At 51.7% G+C, this 18,589-nt stretch overlaps 1 protein-coding gene across 1 annotated transcript in view; it reads left to right on the forward strand.

Annotated features, from left to right (window-relative positions):
- The window catches only part of AHRR (aryl hydrocarbon receptor repressor), a gene marked incomplete at both ends in the record, with an annotated part of 65,716 nt that overhangs the window by 11,098 nt on the left and 36,029 nt on the right, over positions 1-18,589 (forward strand). Inside the window, one exon of the mRNA XM_080678757.1 lies at positions 17,584-17,690. Coding sequence (XP_080534883.1) covers positions 17,584-17,690 — 107 coding nt within the window. The remainder of the gene's footprint in view (positions 1-17,583; positions 17,691-18,589) is intronic.

The raw sequence follows: 18,589 nt of genomic DNA on the forward strand, positions 1-18,589 counted from the left end.
GGAGAAGCAGCTCGCACAGAGGTTCTAATGTCCACGTAGGTCTGGCACGTCGACGGCGTCCCCAGCGAGTCACACAGACAGGAGCGTCGTTGTGGGTAACAGACGTGTGCTTCTAATGCCCGGGAGAGAAGTGCCAAGGAGAGGGGAGCAATCTCAGTAAACACAGCTGAGAAGGGAAAGATTACAAAATCTGGAGATTCTTCCCATTATGACAACACTGTCCCCCCATTCTTCACAGACCTGTGGTTGAAACTGGCCTCCTGTCCCTTTGATTCTTTGTGTTCAGCCTCTGGCACCCAATTCCACACACACCTGTCCTGGAGCCCTGACTGGATGGCCCTGTTTCCCTAGGCCAGTGGTCGGCAAACTGCGGCTCGCGAGCCACATGTGGCTCTTTGGCCCCTTGAGTGTGGCTCTTCCACAAAATACCACGGCCTGGGCAAATCTATTTTGAAGTGGCATTAAAGAAGTTTAAGTTTAAAAAATTTGGCTCTCAAAAGAAATTTCAATAGTTGTACTGTTGATATTTGGCTCTGTTGACTAATGAGTTTGCCAACCACTGCCCTAGGCACCTGGGCTGGATGGGTCTGCTTCACCCCCATTTTAGGTGGGCATGTCCAGAAGCTTTTCAGCCCTGCCTATGTCCCCTGGAATCTCACTGTAGTTGGCACCTGTTTTGTCTTGGGGCCTCAGCCAAAATTCAGACCGAAGGAGTTCTGCATTAACAACCTGTTTTGTTTTTTTAAAAATATATTTTATTGATATTTCACAGAGAGGAAGGGAGAGAGATAGAGAGTTAGAAACATCGATGAGAGAGAAACATCGATCAGCTGCCTCCTGCACACCTCCCACTGGGGATGTGCCTGCAACCAAGGCACATGCCCTTGACCGGAATCGAACCCGGGACCCTTCAGTCCGCAGGCCGATGCTCTATCCACTGAGCCAAACCGGTTTCGGCAACAACCTGTTTTAATGCAAGTGAACAGAAGAGCCGTAGTCCGGCCCCCTGGCATTCAGGGTCTAGCAGAGATGTAATCAGTCAGTCCTCCTGCTTACCAGTATAGGAGCCCAAAATACAAGAAAATATCTGAAACCTTTGAAAATATGTTGATGAGCCAGTGGAAAATTAAGGAATACTCAGAGAACAAACTAAGTGAAGCTGAGAACCCAAGGAGAACTTCATTAAAGAAGACTGTGAAGGAAGGGAATTCCAGGTGGTGGATCTGAGATGCAAGGAGAGAGGAAGATGAGAAGATGTGGGTACATCAGGCCCCAATTATACGAAACAATACCACTAATACATTGTACGAACAAAGAGAAATAAATTCCAGCCATAAGAGCATATATATTTGAAGCAGGCTATTTGTGTTAGTCCAACAATTCTTGTATTAATTACCTTTGGAGGTTGATTAGCTAATTATAAAATTTCCATGATAATCATCAAGACAAGCGAAATGGGATTCAACTTTCAAACTAGTGGAGAGAAAAAAGTGGAATGAGAAATGTAATCAACCAAAAGAAAAGACAAGAAAGGAGAAAAAATATATATGAAAAGGGTGGAGCAAATAGAAACTACAAAATTCCAAGCATGTCACTAATTACAGAAAATGTACGTGGACCAAGCATGCCAACTAGCAGCCTGGGGTTATAATGGTGGACAGCTGTGTGTGTTCATAGAGGCCACAGGACAAGGCAGTGAGAGGGTGGAGAGATGCTAACCAAAAGAAATCTGATGAAACCACATTAATGTCAAAAAATCAATTTTGGGGTAACAAACATTACTGGAAATCATGTGTCCTTACAAAATTATTAGAACATTAATTTCATCAAGCAGATAAAATAATTTTAAATTTGTGTGCTTCTAATAACCTAACCTCAAAAATCAAAACAAAAATCGACAGAACTATAAGGAAAAATAATACATGAATTCATCATCAGAGAGAAAGAGGTTAAATAATTCTCTCAGTATTTAGTAGATCAAATAAATAAAAATCAGTAGATTATAGGCTATTTGAACAATGCAAAAAAGGCTTAATCTAATGGGTATACATAAACCACTATAGTCTGAAACTACAGAATTTACATCTTTTCAAGCCCACGTGAAACTTGTAAATGTATTGAAAACAGATTGGTAAATAAAGCAAGTCTCAATAAATTTCAAAAGACAAAATAATACATGGTAAGGCCTCAATGCAATTATGCTGGAAATCAATAATGAAAGATGACTTGAATAACCTCATATTTGGAAATTAACACTCTTGCAAATAACTCATAGTTCAAAGAAGAAAATGTGGTGGAATTTAGAAAATATTTACAAATCAAAATGTGTGGGATACAACTAATACAACACTTAGAAATAAATAACCTTAAGTGTTTATATAAAAGAAGGCTGAAAATTTATGGCCTAAGCATTCAGTTTAATAGTTTTGATTTTAGAAAAGCATAATAAACAAAAAGAGATTCAAAGAAAGCAAATAATAAAGGAAGATGTTGGTGAAATAGAAAAGAAACATACAATAGAGTTATTTTGCAAAGATCTGGTGAGACTGATGAAGGAGGAAAGAGAAAGTGCCAGGAATGTTGAAGGGACACAATGGTAGAAGATGCAGATATTTCAAAGATACTTTGAGGCTACTATGAACAAATTCATGCCAATAAATTTGAAAACATAAATGAGTAAATTCCTAGAAATACAGCTTATTAAAATTGATTGAAGAAGAAATAGAAAACCTTAATAGTCATATGACCATTAAAGAAGCCGAATCAGTTATAAATCTTCCACAGAGATAATCTAAGCCCAGATAGTTTTAAAGCAATTTCCACCAAATACTAAAGGAAAAATAATTTCACTCTATACTGAATCCTGTGGTGTTGAGTTGGAGTTGTAGGTATTGATGTGAAATCATGGATTTTGACATATGTGGATATAGACATAAATATGTGTGTATAAAATGTCTGTGTGTTCTAGCTCTGTCTACTGACAACGTCTGGGAGCAGTGACACCAGTTTCAGTGAGCACAACTCACATTCAGACCTTGATATATAGACACCATTCATTAAAAGGAACAAGGGTGTGTTTTCTTTTGTTGTTGTTGTTGTTGTTGTGTGTATGTGTGTGTGTTTTGTGTCTCCTTCCAGAGTTGGAGCAGGGAAAGTACAAGAGAAGCTTAGAACATTCGGGCCAGAAAGCAAGGCTGTGTTCAGATTGTCATGGGGATGTTGTGGGACACAGAGCCAAAAGAAGGGGCTGCACTGGCCACATCTGGGACAATTTCAACATTAACAAGAGTAAGGATAATAATGGATTTAACCCAGTGAATAAAATAGGATTCCATAAGTCCACACTGATCAGAGAAAGCTCCTCCTTACAGTAAACTACTGACTAATAGACAGGAGACAGGATTCTAGATAGAGGACTGTAAGTAGAAGAGGTGAATTATAAACTCACCATTTGGTAACCATTGTAGTAACAATTCAGGCAAGAAACATCAACAATGCTAAAATTAGTACTTCAAAGTGGGGTGAGAAGTGGGATTTTCGTAGTCTTGGCCTATCTCCCAACAATACACAAATGAAGTACAAAAGTAAAAAACTTAGAGTGGAGAAACCCAGCACACACTGTCCTAAGTGATCAAATTTGACCCCATCAATAATGGAATAGCTGACATCGTGCATGAGAAGAGCACATGGCCACTTCTGTCATATTCCTACTGAGGACGAATAATCATGAGGAAACACCCAACAAACCCAAACTGAGAGGGAGTCTGAAAAATAACTTGCTATAATGTTTAAAGTCAAGGTCATGGAAGTCAAGGATGGACCAAGGAGCACTTGAGATGGATGGGAACAGAGCGGGGGTAGGGGGACAGCAGGCTCAGACCCCAGGCTAAAGGGGTGTTAGTGGAACAGTATACAAAACTTGAGTGAATTCTCCGGGAAAGGATATTTGGGGTGCTTTGTACTATTCTGAAAACTTGCCTGTAAGTCCCACATTGTCTCAAAACATAAACAAACAAAAGAAGAAACAAAGAAAACCGCACAACTGAACACTGGCTCTGAGGTGTGAATGGTGGGGCTCCTGGTGAGATGATGGGAGAGCGAGTCCTTCCTGGAGGGTGGGAGGTTGGCGGTGGCGGCATGTGGGGCAGCGCTGGATGCAGTAGCTGTGTCAGGGAACACGGTGTGCTTGTGTTTGTGAGGAAGTCACATTTGGACCCTTTAGGATAGCCTTTGGCATTTTCAGGCGCCCAATCTTTTTGTAAAGAGAAGTTTGAGAATAGCCAGCGCTTTCCTCACAGCCACCATAGCCACCAACCACCTCACAAATGAGCAGAGGTGGGTGGTCAAGCAGGAGCAGGCTAGTGGGTAGCTGTGGCTGTGAGGACTGGGTGTAGCCCCGGCAGGATGGGGTGCCATGGTGCGTGAAGATGGGCCCCCGCCTCAGATGGGGGTGCTCTCCTGACAACCCAGACGCCTGTAGTTTTCTTACAGCCACGCCCCTGCTGGTCCCTCTGCTCCTCCAGGTCTTTTCATCAATTCAGTCTGTATCTGTCCAGGGTGAATTCTGCGTGACCGATAGGAGCCAAGAACCTGTAGTGACATGTGATTGATTTGTGAGGAAATTGAAGGTGATGAGGACTGACAGGCCAACTTCAAGTCAGAGTTATTTGCAAACTTGGGTAACTGGAGGCGTAGCCTCCAGTTTTTACTCTATGAACTTACTATGAATTTACTATACATTCATAACGCATGCAGGAATCAGAGGCTCTCTGACAGCTGAGCTGGGCACTCCTCTAAATTCCAGGGCGCCGGCCGGGGGGTGAACGGCTCTGGGACTGCTGTCAGCTGGGGCTGCCACTGAGGACACTGTGTGGGGCTGTCCCTCCAGGACTCTGTCCTGTCTGAACTCCACCCATGATTCCCTGACTGTCGCGCTGTGAGGTACTGGGTCCTGGCTCATGCGCCGCGTCTTCACACCTGCATATTGTGCAGTTACTAATTGAATAAATATTTGAATTTTTAAAAGCATCAGGACACCTTTTCCGTTTATGTTTTGTTTTGCAAAATGTTTCTTGAACCCTCGGCTTGACACTGGTGCACTTTCCTTCTGCTGTATTGAAACGTAACAAAAACACCCAAACAGTTGGCTTCTTCCAGGTTTTACGCCATGAACAAATATGGACCCGCAATGCATACAAATATTATTCCCTTTCTTTTTCTTTCCAAAGAGCTATTCTTGGTTGCACTTAGCACTGTGGCATGGGGATTGTAAGGGAGGGTGTGTTTGCACTGCAGGATCTGTGACCAAGTTTCCACGGAGCCCCCGTGGGCTCCACGGAGGAGTGGCCTCAGAGAGTGGTTAGAAGTGTAGCCTCTTGACCGGAGAAGCCAGCCTCACTGGCCGCTGCCTCCGCATCATCACTGGCTCTGAGGAAAAGCATTTTTGGTGGTTCTTGGAGCCATATCGCAGTGTGAAATGTCTAAGGCTTGCCTGGTGCATTTTAGGAAATATGGAGGTTTTATATATGCATAACTCATAGACACAGGGAAGGAGGGCAGAGGCTGGGAGGAGGTGGACAAAAGTGGGAGTAGGGAGAGGGGAACAGGGACATCTGTAATAGTGTCAACTATAAAAATAAAGTAAAACAAGGAAAGAAATAAAAAGAAAATATGGAAGTTCTTTCTATAGAAAATTAACAACTTGATGCATAAACATCTTGGAATGTGTGTTCATTTCCTAAATACATGAAAGGCACATGTTTATTTATACTCCTGAGGAGTTGTATTATCTAAGGGAACTTGGGGCTTTGAGTGGCAGTTTTAATCCCTTCTCCCCTCAAGCTGTACCACTAAAGAGGGTGGACAAGCATTTGGGAGAATGGACACCACACCAAATCCCACATGCTGGGCCCCTCTCCCCACATGTGTGTCATGTTCTGTTAAAGCACATCTGCACCATTTGTGAAAAGCTTCCTCACCAAGAAGTCATTCTCCCACTCATTGTCTTAACCCAAAGCAGGACATTCGCATGCTCTGTGTTCATATACACACACACAAACAGCGTTCCCATATACCCAGCATTCACACACAAAGGCACACAGAGCATTCACACACACAGCATTCACACACACAGCATTCACACACAGAGCATTCACACACACAGCATTCACACATACAGCATTCACACACACAGCATTTACACACAAAGGCACACAGAGCATTCACACACACAGCATTCACACACACAGCATTCACACACACAGCATTCACACACACAGCATTCATACACACAGCATTCACACATACAGCATTCACACACACAGCATTCATACACACAGCATTCACACATACAGCATTCACACACACAGCATTCACACACACAGCATTCATACACACAGCATTCACACATACAACATTCACACACACAGCATTCACACACACAGCATTCACACATACAACATTCACACACACAGCATTCACACACACAGCATTCACACACACAAAGGCACACAGAGCATTCACACACACAGCATTCACACACACAGCATTCACACAGAGAGCATTCACACACACAGCATTCACACACACAGCATTCATACACACAGCATTCACACACACAGCATTCACACACACAGCATTCACACACACAGCATTCACACATACAACATTCACACACACAGCATTCACACACACAAAGGCACACAGAGCATTCACACACACAGCATTCACACACACAGCATTCACACACACAACATTCACACACACAGCATTCACACACACAGCATTCACACACACAACATTCACACACACAGCATTCACACACACAGCATTCACACACACAACATTCACACACACAGCATTCACACACACAGCATTCACACACACAGCATTCACACACACAACATTCACACACACAACATTCACACACACAGCATTCACACACACAGCATTCACACACACAACATTCACACACACAGCATTCACACACACAGCATTCACACACACAGTGTGCACACATACAGCATTCACACACACAGCATTCACACATACAGCATTCACACACACAACATTCACACACACAACATTCACACACACAGCATTCACACACACAAAGGCACACAGAGCATTCACACACACAGCATTCACACACACAGCATTCACACACACAGCATTCACACACACAACATTCACACACACAGCATTCACACACACAGCATTCACACACACAGCATTCACACACACAGCATTCACACACACAGCATTCACACACACAGCATTCACACACACAGCATTCACACACACAGCATTCACACACACAGCATTCACACACACAGCATTCACACACACAGCATTCACACACACAGCATTCACACACACAGCATTCACACATACAGCATTCACACACACAGCATTCACACACACAGCATTCACACACACAGCATTCACACATACAGCATTCACACACACAACATTCACACACACAGCATTCACACACACAGCATTCACACACACAGCATTCACACACACAGCATTCACACACACAGCATTCACACACACAGCATTCACACACACAACATTCACACACACAGCATTCACACACACAGCATTCACACACACAGTGTCCACACATACAGCATTCACACACAGAGCATTCACACACACAGCACCAACACACACAGCATTCACACACACAGTATTCACACACACAGCATTCACACACAAAGGCACACAGAGCATTCACACACACAGCATTCACACACACAGCATTCACACACACAGTATGCACACATACAGCATTCACACACAGAGCATTCACACACACAACATTCACACACACAGCATTCACACACACAGCATTCACACACACAGTGTGCACACACACAGCATTCACACATACAGCATTAATACACACAGCATTCACACATACAGCATTCACACACACAACATTCACACACACAGCATTCACACACACAGCATTCACACACACAGTGTGCACACATACAGCATTCACACACAGAGCATTCACACACACAGCACCAACACACACAGCATTCACACACACAGCATTCACACACACAGCATTCACACACACAGCATTCACACATACAGCATTAATACACACAGCATTCACACATACAGCATTCACACACACAACATTCACACACACAGCATTCACACACACAGCATTCACACACACAGTGTGCACACATACAGCATTCACACACAGAGCATTCACACACACAGCACCAACACACACAGCATTCACACATACAGCATTCACACACACAGCATTCACACACAAAGGCACACAGAGCATTCACACACACAGCATTCACACACACAGCATTCACACACACAATGTCCACACATACAGCATTCACACACACAGCATTCACACACACAGCATTCACACACACAGCATTCACACATACAGCGTTCACACACACAGCATTCACACATACAGCGTTCACACACAGTGTCCACACCATGTTCAAACACAGCTTTTATACACACACATACAGAGTGTTCACACACATGGCATTCACACACAGCATTCACACACAGTATTCACAAACACAACATACACACAGTGTTCAGACACAAAGCATTCATACAGACTCACAGTATTCACAAACAGCATTCAGAGAGCATTCACACAGAACATCTGTACGCGCGCTCACACACACATACACACACACACACACACAGTTCCCATAGGCCCTGCTGGTTACTCCCCCTTCTGTGGTCCCTCCCTTCTGTTTCTTTTGTGTTTTGTTTTTACTACTGGCAGGGGCACTGCCTAGGGAGGGGGCGCCTGCTAGGCAGTGGGGAGGCCAGTGGGCTTGCCCCCTCACCTTGCCCCCTGTGTTGCTCTTGGGGGTCTCCTCCAGACCAGGCTGCAGCCAGGTGAAATGGGCATAGAGGAGAGGGGTCACTGATTTTCCTCCAGAAACTCCCCATCCACCTGCAACCTGGGGCAGACGGTGGAGCCTGTAGGTGAAGTGCCTGCAGGGAATGCCCTTTCATCAAGAGGGGTGAGGTCCCCACAGATCCACAGGGGAGCTCTTGGGTAGAGGAGAGCGGGTGAGAGACCCTTTCTCCTGGGATGGGACAGGACGGGGCCAGCACGTCCTCAAGTCCTCACTCTGCGGGAGAGGACAGATAGAGCTCTGTGATGCTCCGAGCTCCCCCAAACCCACAGGGGGCAGCCTGGACAGCATTCTGCTCCCTCTCACCTGGTGCCACGTGTTTTCTGGGAGAGCTGAGGGCTCTCTGGGATCCTCATCATACTGGTCCCTCCCCAGACACTCACCTGGGCCGACTAACCACGTGTGCTGGACTCGCCTGCTTTGCAGGCTAAAGTGTGCGTGTCCCTTGCCTATTTGTAGCCGTGTGCACACAGCAGGCTGTCCAAAGCCACTGTGATCCTTCTAGAACTGCCAGGCGCCCTCTGTCTCTCCTCATGCACTTTGAGGGTAAGGCTGCCTTTCCTGTCACCCATCTGAGCGCTAGACTTATTGGGGGGATTCCACCTCCTTGGGGTGGCTAGGAGAAAGCTGTGCTTGTCTGGGTCTACTGCACAGACAACCTCCAGGTGGGATCCAGTGCTTCCGCTACCCTCCCCGTGCAGAGCCCGGCAGGTGTCCGACACTAAGCACCAGCTGCTTGGAGTGACAGGAAGGATCAATTGTCTGCACCCCAGGAGCAGGCAACACAATCTGTGCAGAAGGTAACTGAGGCCAGGAGCTTCCTCTACAAATACAGTTTGTAGCCATCAAGAAAACTGAATACACGTACACTTCATGTTCCTCTTCCAACGCAAAGCAAGGGGTTTACCTTTTCAGTTCTCAGAAAGTGAAAACTGAAGGAATTCGGACAACTGTGAGGTGGGGATCCACTAATGTGATGTCAGTGAAGGTGTGTGTGTGTCACAGGAAGGATGGGGAGCAGAGATCAGAGATGGAGCACCCCCTCCCTGCAACTTCACCCCCTCTTCCCACCCTCCCACGGAGTACCTGCCCCCTCTCCCTGCATTTATTTGCCTCTCTCCCTCCCCTGGAGCACTGACTCTCCTCACTTGACCCCCTCCAACACCTTCCCTTTTTTCCTCCTCTGGTGTAACCTCCCTCCCTTGAAGCACATGCACTCTCTCCCTGCATCTACCCTTTCTCCCTCCCTCCCCTGGATCACCTGTCCTTCCCCCAGAACTTTCCCTCCCTCCATCCCTACCCTGGATCACCTGTCCTCTCCCCCAGATCCTTCCCTTGCTCCCTCCCCTGAATCACCCGTCCTCTCCCCCTGCCCTGGAGCACCTGTCCTCTCCCCCAGAACCTTCCCTCCCTCCCTCCCCTGGATCACCTGTCCTCTCTCTCAGAACCTTCCCTTCCTCCCTCCCCCGGAGCACCTGTCCTCTCTCTCTCTCTCCTGGATCACCTGTTCTCTCTCCCAGAACCTTCTTCCCTCACTCCACTGGATCACCTGTCTTCTCCCCCAGATCCTTCCCTCCCTCCCTCCCCTGGATCACCTGTCTTCTCCCCCAGATCCTTCCCTTGCTCCCTCCCCTGAATCACCTGTCCTCTCCCCCTGCCCTGGAGCACCTGTCCTCTCCCCCAGAACCTTCCCTCCCTCCCTCCCCTGGAGCACCTGTCCACTCCCCCAGAACCTTCCCTCCCTCCCTCCCTGGATCACCTGTCCTCTCCCCCAGATCCTTCCCTTGCTCCCTCCCCTGGATCACCTGTCCTCTCCCCCAGAACCTTCCCTCCCTCCCTCCCCCGGAGCACCTGTCCTCTCTCCCTGCCCTGGAGCACCTGTCCTCTCCCCCAGAACCTTCTCTCCCTTCCTCCCCTGGATCACCTGTCCTCTCTCCCTGCCCTGGAGCATCTGTTCTCTCTCCCAGAATCTTCCCTCCCTCCCTCCCCTGGCTCACCTGTCCTGTCTCCCAGAACCTTCCCTCCCTTCCTCCCCTGGCTCACCTGTCCTCTCCCCCAGAACCTTCCCTCCCTTCCTCCCCTGGATCACCTGTTCTGTCTCCCAGAACCTTCCCTTCCTCCCTCCCCTGGATCACCTGTCCTCTCCCCCTGCCCTGGATCACCTGTCCTGTCTCCCAGAACCTTCCCTCCCTCCCTCCCTCCCTCCCTCCCCTGGCTCACCTGTCCTCTCCCCCAGAACCTTCCCTCCCTCCCTCCCCTGGCTCACCTGTCCTCTCCCCCAGAACCTTCCCTCCCTCCCTCCCCTGGAGCACCTGTCCTCTCTCCCAGAACCTTCCCTCCCTCCCTCCCCTGGAGCACCTGTCCTCTCTCCCAGAACCTTCCCTCCCTCCCTCCCCCAGAGCACCTGTCCTCTCCCCAAGAACCTTCCCTCCCTCCCTCCCCCGGAGCACCTGTCCTCTCCCCAAGAACCTTCCCTCCCTCTGTCCCTCGGAGCAACTGTCCTCTCCCCCAGAACCTTCCCTCCCTCCCTCCCCCGGAGCACCTGTCCTCTCCCCAAGAACCTTCCCTCTCCCTCCCCTGGAGCACCTGTCCTCTCCCCCAGAACCTTCTCTCCCTCCCTCCCCCAGAGCACCCACCGTCTGCTCTCCCTGCCAGACCCTGGTCGTTTACTCCCCTGGGTCTGGTTGTACTGCACTGCGTTGGACTCACAAACATGCTGGCACTTATGGAGAGAGCAAGTTTCCTGAGAGGTGAGCTGGGGCTTTCTGGTCACCTGTCAACTCCTGGACTCATGTAGCCGCTGGGTCCCTTGAGAGGCCTCACCACAGTCACCAAGAAGGGGCAGCACAGTCCCATTGTCCTGGCCCAGGTCCCCCTTTCCAACCCCCATCCCAGTTTCTTAGCTGCACAAAGGGGACAGGCCACCTGCAGTGCACCTGGTGAGTGGCCCTTGTGCATGGGCTGCCAGGGACCCTGCCCTGCAAGATGTGTGGCCATGTGGTCACAATCTGGATACTTTGGTAACTATCCATCTTAGTCAACACAGGCTGCCACAGACAAGGCGGCTTATAGACAACAGACACTGGTGTCTCACATTCTGGAGCTGGACGTCCAAGCCCAGCGTGCCCACGTGGTCGGGTTCTGGTGAAAACCTATTCCAGTAGCAGATGCAGCCTTCTCTCTGTCCTCACAGGCAGGAGAGGCAGGAAGCTCTATGGTCTCTTTTTGTAGGGGCACCAATCACATTCATGGAGCGCCACCCTCATGGCTCAATCATCTCCCAAAGCCCCACCTCCAAATACAACTTGGGGTTAGGTTTCAACACATGAATTTTGGGGGGAACACACATTCAGTCAATAGCGCCACCTTACTGTGGAGTGAGCCGCAATCAGGTGTAGAAGCAGAACAGGAAGGTGTCTATGGGCCCCTGCTGCCCAGGCTGCAAAAGGCACATTAGGTGTGTGGCCTTGTTGGACCCTGACTTACAGGGGGTCCTGGGAAGCTGCTCTAAGCTGTGCACATCCCTGTGCTGAGCACAACTCCCAGGGGGCCCGGCTGGAAGTTAGCTTCCAGTGAGATGGACCAAAGTGGGGCCATGGCCATGCCAGCTGCCTGCAGAGGGACAGTAGGAGGTGTGGAGGTGGGCTCTGACCTCTGAGGGCCTGGAGCAGGAGGCTGAGCCCCAGGGGCCAGCAAGCTGCTGGGCCAGGGCTGGAGGAAGAAATATCCTGATGACACCTGCTGTGGGTGCCACCCCACGTGTGGAGGTCAGGTCACAGAGCAGCACCCTTGGGGCTCTGACTTGATGATGAAATAGTGCCAGGTTTTACTGGGCATGTATTCCGTTCAAAGCAGAGACTGGGGTGTGGACATGGACCAGTCCTTGCTAGGAACTGCAGCTGGTGAGAATCAAGTTTTCAGTCCAGCCTCCTGTGGGAGCCCTGGGCGACAGGAGTCCTGGACTCCAGCCCATAGACAGCCCCTTGCATTCCACATTCAGTGCATCCCACATCCTGGGCTCATCTGTCCGGGACCCACCTGTCATGGACTCACTTATGCTGCACCCAACTGTCTGTCCACTAAGGAGTTGGCTTCACCTGAGCTGGGAGCAAAGAGGCTGCCAGCCTCTAGTCATCACAGCACTGTCCAGAGGCAGAGCGGGGGAGTCTCCTGACTTCCACCAGGAGCACTTGGCACCATCCCTGGCCAGACTCAGGCATATGACCCCTAAACTGCCACTGGTGGGGGGTCTGGGCCCCCGTGGCACATGGTTCAGCTCAGGGTCACACCTTGCCCTGAGTCTCCTTTGTGCAAAGGAAAGGGAGGTCTCTTAGCAAGCAGGGTGGGGTCCGGGGTGGGGGCCAACAGGCAGGGTGCAGTCAGCTCCAATCTGAGCCTCAAAGGGAAGCCCCTACCCCACGCTGCGTGGGTACATACAGAGATGTCCACTATCTCCATGATAATTCTTCAAATTCTCTCTGTTCCAAAGGAAACTTTTCAGGGATGCAGTAAATCAACGAAATGAGAAAGGCTGGTTCCAGTTAATTCTGCAGCCAGTTGGGGGACAGCATGGACAGGGCAGTGAGAATCTCAAGTGTGGCTGCAGTTCTGGGGCTGTGGAGACTTAGTGGGGAAGGATACAGTGGGGCCGGACTCTGCGGGGTTCAGGCAGCTGCGCGAACCTGCGCCCCCTTCAATTCTGGGAGTGGACAGCCCTGGCCCCTGCCACCTGGCCCCGAGCTGCCTGACACACAGGAAGCCCAATGCTCCAGGCTCCGACCAGCGTGAGATCGGCTTCTGGGGCGCCCCTCCTCACTGCCCTTCAGAGGCCAGGCACTGGACACTTCGATGGTTGTCCCATAGGGAGGTCCTTGCACCCTGGATCTTGGGGTCCTTCTCATCCCTGGAACATCGCCTCCTCACCACCTGCTCCACAAGCCGGGCCTTGAGAAGGGGGTGCACAGTGACTCTCCACACTTTCACCAACTCCCTGAAAAGACACCCACACCTGCTCCCTACCAGCTCTCCTCCTTGACCCATAACCTCGGGCAGTCGGGCACACATGGAACCTGGATGTGGGCTTGCCCTCCTCATACAGGAGTGGGAGACTGGGCACGGAGAGGGTGGGACCCTCCAGGGTGTGGCTAGCAGTGGGGCTGGGGTCTGTCGGCTGGCACCCCTGCCCACAGCCCCACCTTTGCTCAGCTTCCCTCCCAGGTCAGACCCTCAGATCTGAGCCTAGGGAGAGGGGTGACGCAGGAGAGAAGTCCTGAGATGGAATAGATCCAGGGTGACCAGGCAGTACTGAGGCCAGGAGCTGCTGGGAGGGGGCCTGGGGTGCCTGCAGGGGGCGGGGGTGAGGGCTGCTCCCCACAACCCCCTTGCTGTCACCACTTTCACCCCCTGGAATGACCTGACCCAGAGCCTTTGGGCCCCCTGTGACCCCCACCCCCATTGGAATTAGCCAGCATCCTGGGCACCCCTGAACTGGGGATCTGGGAAGTGAGGGGCAGGCCCTGTTAGACCAGGGATTTGGGGAAAGCTGCCCCTAGAGAATTGGAATCGCATTCGGTTTCTTTCTGTCTTGCCTCAGGCCTGGGGGTGGGGGTGGCGGCTCTGCTCGCACGCGAGGCCCTGGCCAGGGTCCAGGCTGCTGTCACTGCGCTGAGGCCCCATCGCGTGACAGGACCCGAGGAGGCCGCTGGGTGTGGCCCGGAATGTGGCTGCGGAGGAGGGAAGTGGGGGTGCCCGCAGCGCAGGGAGGGGGGGACCCGCGATGCGGGGGCGGGGGGGGGGAATTGTGTCCAGGTGCAGAGATGTGTGGAGGAGGGAAGTGGGGGGTGCCTGCTGCGCAGTGGGGAGTGGGGGGGGGACGCGTTGCTGAGGGGGTGGTACCCTGGTGAAGAGATATGGGGGAATACAATGCGTGGGGGGAGGAGGGGCGGTGTCCAAGTGTAGAGAGATGCGGGGTCAGAGAAATTAGCAGTTGGGGCGTCCCCCCCCCCATTTTGGCCCCTCGAGTGGGCTGCAGCCCCTGTGCATCTGGGAGTGAGCTGTGCACACTGCAGTGAGGGGCAGGGTCCCCGCGGGGTGAAGGGATCAGCGTCTGCATCCGTGGTGATGTCACCGCCTGGGGTCCACCCCCAGCCTCGCAGCTGTAGGAGTCAGCATCCCCCTCCCCCACGGGGTCTGCTGGCGAGAGAGTAGGAGGGCAGGGACAGTGCAGCCCCAAACCTCCCTTCCCTCAATTCAAGGGAGGCGCTGGGGAGCGATGGGGGCAAGGAGCTGACTCGAGCTAGGGTGAGGGTGGTGGCGACTTGCAAAGGAGTTTGCTGAACGGGAGGTCTTGGTGGTCTGGGTCTGTAGCCTGTGACCTGGGTGCACTGAGGTGGGGGTCCTCCCAACCCCCAGTGTCACTCCTGGCCTTTACTGAGCCCCAAATCCTCCCAGGCACTGTGGCTCCTTCCCCAGCCCCAAGCCCTAACTGGTAGGACTATCTGGGTGGGCTGGGAAGCCAGGCCTGGCCGTGGGGGCTGCCTGGAGGGGTGGAGGAGGGGAGAGGTGGGGGAGGATAGACCTCCTTGTCTTATTCCCACACCGACTTCTCCTTGATCTTTCTTGCCTCTATGTCTATAGAACACACACTGACTGAGCCTTCTGAGACCCGGAGGTCCCTTCAGGGGAAGCGCTGCTCCTGGGTCTCTCTTGGGGAGCAGAGAGCTTTCCGGCTTCGGAACCTGTGCTGAGAAAGCAGGATGCATATCACAGGGGATTAAGGACTTATATGCATGCATATAAGCCTAATCAATGGACACAGACAACAGGGGGGTGGGGTCATGAATGGGAGGTGGGGGGTAATGGGGGAATAAGGATACATATGTAATACCTTAATCAATAAAGAAATTTAAAAATAAATAAATAAATAAATAAATACATAAATAAATAAATAAATAAAAATAAAAAAATAAAAACAATCTCCTTTAAGGTCTCAGAGCTCAGCATGTCTGCCGTGTGGGAACTTGGTTGCTGAGAGGGTGACTGGTAGCAGACAGCCTCGGTGTATTTGTCAGGGACCCCCTGGGCCACCTCCCCCCAGGGGTGACTGTTCATGTGTCCAGGAATATATCTGCCTTCTGGGAGGAAATGGGTTCCTTTCGTGTTATATTCAGTGCAGTGACATGGGTTAGTGTGTATTAGCTGTGGGAGAGGAGGCTGGTGGTACACAGCTTCCGAGAGAGAGAGGGATGGAGAGGCCAAAGGCCACAACATGACCAAGAGGTGCCCACTATCCCAAGGGCCGTCTCCCTGTCGTTGAGCTCTCTGCCCTGAGGACACTCTGGTCAGCACCGGAGGATTTAATGAAGGGGTCCAGCATGGCCTCTGTGGGGTGGGGGGCTGCTGGCCCAGGGGTAACCTGGTGTGTGTCCACTCTGTGGGGAGGAGGGTCAGACACCGTGTCTCAGGCTGGAGCTCACATTCGGGCCCTGCTGTGCTGTGGGTCTGGGGGCCTGGACCCCCTCAGAGCAGAGGCTACCCACCTCTCACTAACAGGGGTGAGGGGGGTGAGGGGGCATCTGTGGGGAGCAGGCCCTGTGTCTGAGTGGGGCCCAGTGGGGAGGTGAGGGCAGAGCCTTGGTTTCCCTCACAATCGATGGATGAAGCTGCCTGGGTAAGAAAGCAACACAGACCAGCGCATCCTGGAGCAAAAGTTCAGAAAGAGAAAATGCTGGAGATTTAAGTGCCCGTACTTATGTTTTATCCCAAGACCAGAGCAAGTGCTAGGGCTCCACCTGCGGGCCCCTGGCCCTCAGTTGCACTGACATCACCTGTAGCTTCAGTTTGCAAATCCCAGAAATGAGGGGAAGCTGCGAGGCACTTCCCCACCCGCCTTCCACAGAGGTGATGCCCTGGGTTCCAGACTGCCTCTCTCTACTCGCCTGTCCTCTTGGCCCCAGAGTCCTCCCCTAACTCCTGGGTGCCAATGCAGATGTTGAGCATGGAGTGGAAGGTCCCTAACCAGATCCTGGGAGCTGGGATATGAACCTCTGTCTGTCTGTCTGAACTCTTCCCCCCAAAGTGGAGATGAAGCCAGCCTGGGGAGGGGGTGGGAATGTGGGGATGGGAGAAGCATAAGGGTGCCGCCAGGGTCACAGGGCAGGGTGGCAATGTGAGGGCTGGCAGCTTCCCGGACTGGAGCAATCAGTGCAGTAATGGATTCCTGTGGGGTGTGGGCTGCTCCACACGAGGTTCCCAGAAGCCAGAGCAGCGCTGAGTGGTTCGTAGAAGGTGGGTAGAGAGCAGTTTCTGGGGAGCAGAGTTAGCTGGGGTCCTCAGGTTAGGCCCAGCCGAGTTGTCCTGATCTCCCAAATGTGAGCATGTTGTTCCCAGCTGGCTGCCCTGGTCCGATATCCTGGCTCCTCCTGCCCTTCCCTCTTCCCAGGGAGGCTGAGCTGCCCCAGTGCGTCCTGGTGGCCATGGGTCAGTGTGGGACTGAAGAGGGTGGCAGTGAGGAACAGTGGGGTGAAGAATGGAGAAATGCAACTTCACAAAGGCTCGCAACTACGCCTGGGGCCTGGGGCCTGGGGCCTGGGGCCTGGGGCCTGGGGCCTGGGGCCTGGGGTGGGTGCTAACATGCTCTGTTTCTGTCTGACAGCCGTGCAGGAGAAGTGCCCGCACCAGCCAGTAGCCGGTGCCCCCTCACCAGGAGACAGTGGTCCTCGTGGAGGGTCGGCCGTGCTGGAGGGAAGGCTGCTGCTGGAGGTGAGCTCCTTTCACCCACCCTTTTTTCCCCCTTCACCCCTTGATCACACGCACAGGCACAGTGCAGGCCTCTCCCCAGGGCCCTGAGGCTGTGACCATTTACAATGAACTAGAGTTAAGGTTCTGAGGGGTCTCTGTGGATAGAGTCCCAGGATCTCCTGGGAGCAGCACAAATCTGGGGTCTCAGGTGCTCCAGGTGAGTGCTGGACAGAGACAGCCAGCCATGGTCGGGCATCTGATCTAAAAGCCATTTTCATTCTGCATTCTCTGGTTTTACTTATCCATGGGAGAACCTAATAAAATACTAAGCAGAGTTTTTTGTTGTTTTTTTTTTTTCTTTCAAATTAAGGACAGGAAATTGTGTATTAAGCTTCCTGAGGTCTGGCAGGTGTGGCTGGCTGGTCCATTTATTGATATTACACGCTGATGGCGAGGGCCGGGTCGGCCCTTTCTCTGGAGATGGACACCCCCCTCTGTGATTCTGGGGTGTTTCCCTGACCCTGTCATGTGGGCCTTTCCATGCAGGACGGGGGAGCCATGGTCGGTCTCTTAGGAGATATAATGGTGAGGACTTTTCTGGGTTGCTGCCTCGCTGGGGCCAAGGACTCCGAGCTCCCCAGGCCCTGGCTTATCCTTTCTCAGCAGGGGCTGGGAGGATGCGGCCGTGCCTCCGTGGTAGGGTGTGGGGGACACAGGGAGAGAAGCCCATGGCAGGTGGCCCCATAACCAGCAGCCAAGGTGCTCCTGAAGCCCTAGGTGCTTCCCCAGGAGGAGCTGGGCTCACGTGTCCCCCAGTGTGTCCACTTCAGACCCCTATGTCCAGCGCAGACCTGGTTCTTATCTCCTAGCCCCCTGTGGTGGGCAGTTCCGTCCCCCCCAGGTGAAGCCTCCTTGACTCC

Source organism: Plecotus auritus, assembly GCF_963455305.1.
Source record: "Plecotus auritus genome assembly, chromosome: 7".
Taxonomy (NCBI): Eukaryota; Metazoa; Chordata; class Mammalia; order Chiroptera; family Vespertilionidae; genus Plecotus; species Plecotus auritus.